The sequence below is a fragment of the Rhododendron vialii genome, chromosome 4a (assembly GCF_030253575.1).
Source record: "Rhododendron vialii isolate Sample 1 chromosome 4a, ASM3025357v1".
In the NCBI taxonomy this organism is placed as follows: Eukaryota; Viridiplantae; Streptophyta; class Magnoliopsida; order Ericales; family Ericaceae; genus Rhododendron; species Rhododendron vialii.
Window position 1 is genome coordinate 4,194,052 of NC_080560.1, and position 5,002 is coordinate 4,199,053.

A 5,002-nucleotide genomic window follows, 5' to 3' on the forward strand; every position below is an offset into this window, starting at 1 on the left:
TGTTTGGGAGCTTAATTATTTTGCGTTTTGCATTTTGGATAGTGAACCTAAATTTACTTTTGGATCTCCAAATATAGAGACCATACTTATATTTTAGAGACCAAATCTCTAAAAAATACTACAATGGATCTAACCAATATTTTCTAGTAAAAGCAACGGATCTTATGTTGTGTGGTTACCAATTCCTTATCTTCACACCCGGGGAGAGAGAGAGAGAGAGAGAGAGAGAGAGAGAGAGGATGGATCCTAAGCTCTACAAAGCAGCAAAAGAGGGTGATGTGATGTATCTCGCTGCAAGAATCGTTCGAATGAAAAGAACAGAGGTAGAAGATCTCGAAGTAGGAATCCTTCGAATAAACAGAACAGAGGAAGAGGACAACCGATACGGTAGGAGTGAGGAGTATTTGCTGGACAGGACGCAACATGGCAACAACAACATTCTTCACATAGCAGCAAGAGCCGGACGTGATCTCTTCGTTGCGGTAGCTCTCCAGTTCCTCCCTGTTCTTTCAAACCAAGTGAACTCACAGGGTGACACCCCTCTCCTTGCCGCGGCTAGGTTTGGTCGCCTCAAAGTGGTGGAAACAATTACGAAGCCTCAGTTCAAGTTTCAGATACGACGTGACATGGCTGCTGCTACTACGACGCTTATCAGAACATACACGAGTAAGAGTAGTAGTAGTAGTCGTCATCGTTGTTGTCAAAGAGATGAAGAAGAAGGGCTAGTTGATCATCCATTGGAGCTGGGTACTATACACGATGATATGGCTACGACTGTGGATAACGGGACAAAGTCGAGTAGTAGTCGTCGTCAGAGAGATGCGGAAGAAGTGCTAGTTGATTGTCAATTGATACATGGTACTACAGCTCTACATGAGGCTTTAAGGAATGGACACGAGGGGGTGGCACGGTATTTATTAAGTTTGGATCGTGAAATGGCAACCTTTGTTAGTGGTGCTGGAGAGAGCCCGCTTTTCTTGGCCGCCGAATCTCGTTGCGAGTTATTTATGTAAGATATTTTACAATCAAATCGGCCATATAGCGCAAAAGGCTCCGACGGGCTTAATGTATTACATGCTGCACGAGATTGTTGCGGTATGTAATTTTTTAGTGTTTCATTCCTCAACATACCGCACAAAATGGATTAGAGCCCGTTCCAGAAAGAGAAAAAAAAACTCTTATTTTTTAAGAAGACAATTTCAAGCTCAAAAATTATAGGTTTATTGAAATTTAAAAATATACAATATGGATCTTGTTTGAAAGATCTCGATGAGATCTTTTATACGATGCAAAAAAAATTGAAAATTTATTTTTCATTTATATTATTTTTGAGTTTGAAAATGTGAAATAAACTACTTATTTTTTAAGAAGGTTTCTGGAACGGGACCTTAGCCTTCCACTTTTTCCCTCAATGAGAAGAAAACTACGAAGTGAACTAGTATATGTTATGCTATGAGCTAGGATTGAAATCCACACACACAAATACTCGACCACATAAAGACAAGACTTTTTATATAGTTTCTCAAGATCGGGTATATCCACGAGGGTGGCAGATTCATATATCCACCAAAATAAAGAGTCCGTGGCATTATAGCCACCCTTAAGTATTTCTTTGTTGTCCTTTTATTAATATTAATATTAATATAGGTAATAAATATCACTCTAATTTCTCATGCGGCTTCTTGCAGGCAAAATTATTTCAATTCTAATAACACAAAAACCACACCTGATGAGACAAAAAGATGACTGCGGAAAGGCAGCCATTCACTATGCAGTAGAAGCAAATTATTGGGTTTTGGTTGATCAAATGTTGAAGGCCGACGCTTCGATTGCCCTCTTTCCTGAGGACGACGGTCACACCCCTCTCCTTACAGCAGCGAGCAGCGGGCGTGGGAAGATTTGTGAGAAGATACTTGAGATATGTCTAGAATCAATCGAGGCGCGCAATCATAAAGGTCAACATGCACTTCATCTTTGCAAATTTCGGGATGCTCGTTTTCTGATCAGGATTCCAGAAATATTGGAGCTTCTTAATGTAGGCGATAATGAAGGAAACACGCCTTTGCATCTGGCCATAAAAGAAATTGACTATGAAAAGGCAATGTTATTATCTTCTTCGAATTCAGTTGACTTGGGGGCTGTTAACAAAGAAGGTCTAACAGCCTTAGATCTTTGCCAGACAGATTGGAAGAATGCACACAAACAGGTACCTTGTTAATTATTTCGTCACTCTGAATATATATTACATGGCCTGCTGTTTTGCAACAGTACGCGGGCCCGGAATTGGATCCGGTCAATTTGCCTACCGACCAGTACAGTCCATCTGTTACATCCGGGTCATCCAAAAGTGTTTTGTACGGCACAAATTTAAAAGGGTGTTTTTAAAAAAACAAAAATACCCTCTTTAAATTTGGACAGTCCAAAACACTTTTGAACGGTCTGGATGCACCAAATGGACCGAACTGGTTGGTAAGAAATGGACGGGATACTCCCAGCACAGGCCCCTAGCTACCCAAGTAAGCAGGGAATGAGTTTCCGTCCAGTTTTGCTAAGGTCCAGTCTACTCCAATTTTCAAAATCTTTGGGTTTATTCTGGATTCAAAAACATTATAGACATCGTTCATTTATATAATTTGTTGAGAAAAATATCCATGTCGAAAGTAAATAGGACTTCGTTTACCATATGATATGACAAATTTCGCGTTTGTGCGAGAAAAAAAGAAAGCCACTGTTGAGAGTCTGATCCGCCTGAGGTTTTCTTGTGCACATATAAGTCACCTCAATGAGCAAATTCTAATTTAAGTGATATTGTCATGTGTCAACTTTTGAGTTGAGTGAATCATATCATATCATAGCAGTAAAGAATTTTGTAAGGCTTCTCCAACTTTTCTTTCTAACAGTTTTACTTTGATATGCGACTATTGAAATGGTGTACGTAATCGCCATGGTCTCATATCAGTTGCATGGGTATATGGATAGTACGGTTATTCAATAAGTTTTGGGCGTTGATTACAGAGACTGATGTGGCTTCATCTAACGATACTCGGAGCCCCACGTGGCCGACTCCGGAATGAGTACAAGGTTCCTGTTGGAGAACGGATTGAAGATTTTAATCCAGTCATTAATACCATGGCTTTGGTAGCTACACTAATTGCCACTGTCACTTTCGCCGCTGCATTCACGATGCCAGGCGGGTACGACACCAGTCCCGACAATTTGGGTGTTGCGAATCTCGCAAAGAAGGCTGCGTTAAGGGCATTCATTCTATCGGATACCATTGCTATGTCCTTCTCCATCATTGCGGTGTTAGCACTTCGTGGCAGTATATTTTGAACAAGAAATGCAAAGGAGAATTTGCTTAATAAGTTGGGCATTGATCAACTTGGCGATGCGTGGAAGCCTGGTAGCTTTTATGAGCCGTTTATTTGTAGTAATAGCACCTAAGGCCTTATGGGATGCCATCTCAGTATGTATCATTTGTACCACAGTTACTCTTGCATTAGAGCTCTCCGTTCCATTTCTGTTCTCTCCAAGCATTAGAGATCTTCTTTTGATTTTTCGACGAAAAACGCACCAATGGCTTAAGGACTTAAGAGAGTTCACTTCACGCAGATCCTCATCAATGGCTTAAGGACTTAATTTTTCTTCATTTGGTTGACTGAGGGTAATTGGTGGTGTAGGCCGGCCAAGGTATGCTTATCGGAGGGGGAATAATATTGAGTTTGATTACGGAGTTAGAAGTTGGATAATTGAGTCGTAATGTGGTAATGAGTTGCCTTAATGATTTGTGTCTATATTCGATTCTATATATTTGTATGCATGATTGCATGCTATTGTGAGAGAGAGAGAGAGAGAGAGAGAGAGAGAGAGAGAGAGAGAGAGAGAGAGAGAGAGAGAGAGAGAGAGAGAGAGAGAGAGAGAGAAACCTTCTCCCCACACAGTGATTTGTGATTGAGATTTGAGAGTTTGTGTGTTTCAGTGTTGTATGATTTTGAACAGTGTAATAGAAGTTAGATTGAGTCATTTTAATTTGTATGTGCAATTTCAATCCTCCTCCCACGATTCATATCGAGAGAATTAATCTCTAAGTACAATATTTATTGATTGATTCCATTAGAAACATTATGTCTATTATGAGTAATAATGTGTTTATGAATTGAATAAAATTGTTATATAATTCGTACAGTAAAAGTTGATTTTGTATTCAATGATGATATGATGAGGTGACTAGCTAGCGGCCAACTTGAGGTAATCGATCCGAATTCCAAATTTTCTTTCTTTCAAATGACATTGGCGAGGTTGACGATTGGAATCAAAGTCTGCAATGAGAGAACTTGAGGGATTCCACACATGAAAGAGTTGAACAATTCTGAAGCGCCATCTAAACCGAATGGATAAATGATGGGCTTTATGTATAGACGTGGTTGAACCCTCAACTCGTTTGGGTGACAAGATGGATCGGAAATGAATGGTTCAATAGTATTCTCCTTTTCGTATCAATTATTTATGTCCAAGAAAATAATGTAATGGACAATATGCACATTGAAAAGCAGTACGATATGCCAAGATCCATTTGGGTTGAACTATTGAGAAAATACACATGTTAGTACAACCTTTCATATTTGCAATATTGATTGCCGAAAACTCAACGGCGTCGAAAGTTCAAGATTAACGTCAATGAATTTTGGATTGTTAGTCATGATAATTTCTGTGAAAATGTAACATGTACATAATTTGCAAAGCCGTACATGACCATACTACTACACTTTCATTCCTGTTGCTGAATACTTAATTCAACAGCGTGAGGAGTTTCGAAATTATTAGAACTCGGAAAAAAGAAAAATGGGGAACAGTAATTATGATAATCTTTCTTATAAAAAAAAATGAAATACGGGCTGTCATTGCCTGGCCTTTCTATTATTATTATTATTATTATTATTATTATTATTATTATTATTGGAGTATTTTTTATCGGCTTCTATGTCCCATTTTGACTTCGTGT

General features: G+C 39.0%; 1 protein-coding gene across 2 annotated transcripts; it reads left to right on the forward strand.

The window, feature by feature from the left end:
• The first annotated feature begins 204 nt into the window (after window positions 1-204).
• Window positions 205-3,521, forward strand: LOC131323420 (protein ACCELERATED CELL DEATH 6-like). 2 transcript variants are annotated; one of them, XM_058355206.1, is made up of 3 exons: window positions 205-1,095; window positions 1,689-2,206; window positions 3,016-3,521. In XM_058355206.1, the coding sequence occupies exons 2-3, from the start codon at window positions 1,730-1,732 to the stop codon at window positions 3,331-3,333; spliced, it is 795 nt and encodes a 264-aa protein (XP_058211189.1). In that variant the 5' UTR covers window positions 205-1,095; window positions 1,689-1,729; the 3' UTR covers window positions 3,334-3,521. The 2 variants fall into 2 exon arrangements, with proteins under 2 accessions (XP_058211189.1, XP_058211188.1); XM_058355205.1 differs by having other exon boundaries at window positions 205-910.
• The last annotated feature ends 1,481 nt before the right edge of the window (window positions 3,522-5,002 follow it).

Excerpts from the sequence above, each read along its gene's own strand:
- LOC131323420 (XM_058355205.1), top strand. The coding sequence starts at position 889 with ATGGACACGAGGGGGTGGCACG. Across the intron at positions 911-1,688 it reads GGACACGAGGGGGTGGCACG|GCAAAATTATTTCAATTCTA; the intron begins GTATTTATTAAG and ends GGCTTCTTGCAG. Across the intron at positions 2,207-3,015 it reads GGAAGAATGCACACAAACAG|AGACTGATGTGGCTTCATCT; the intron begins GTACCTTGTTAA and ends CGTTGATTACAG.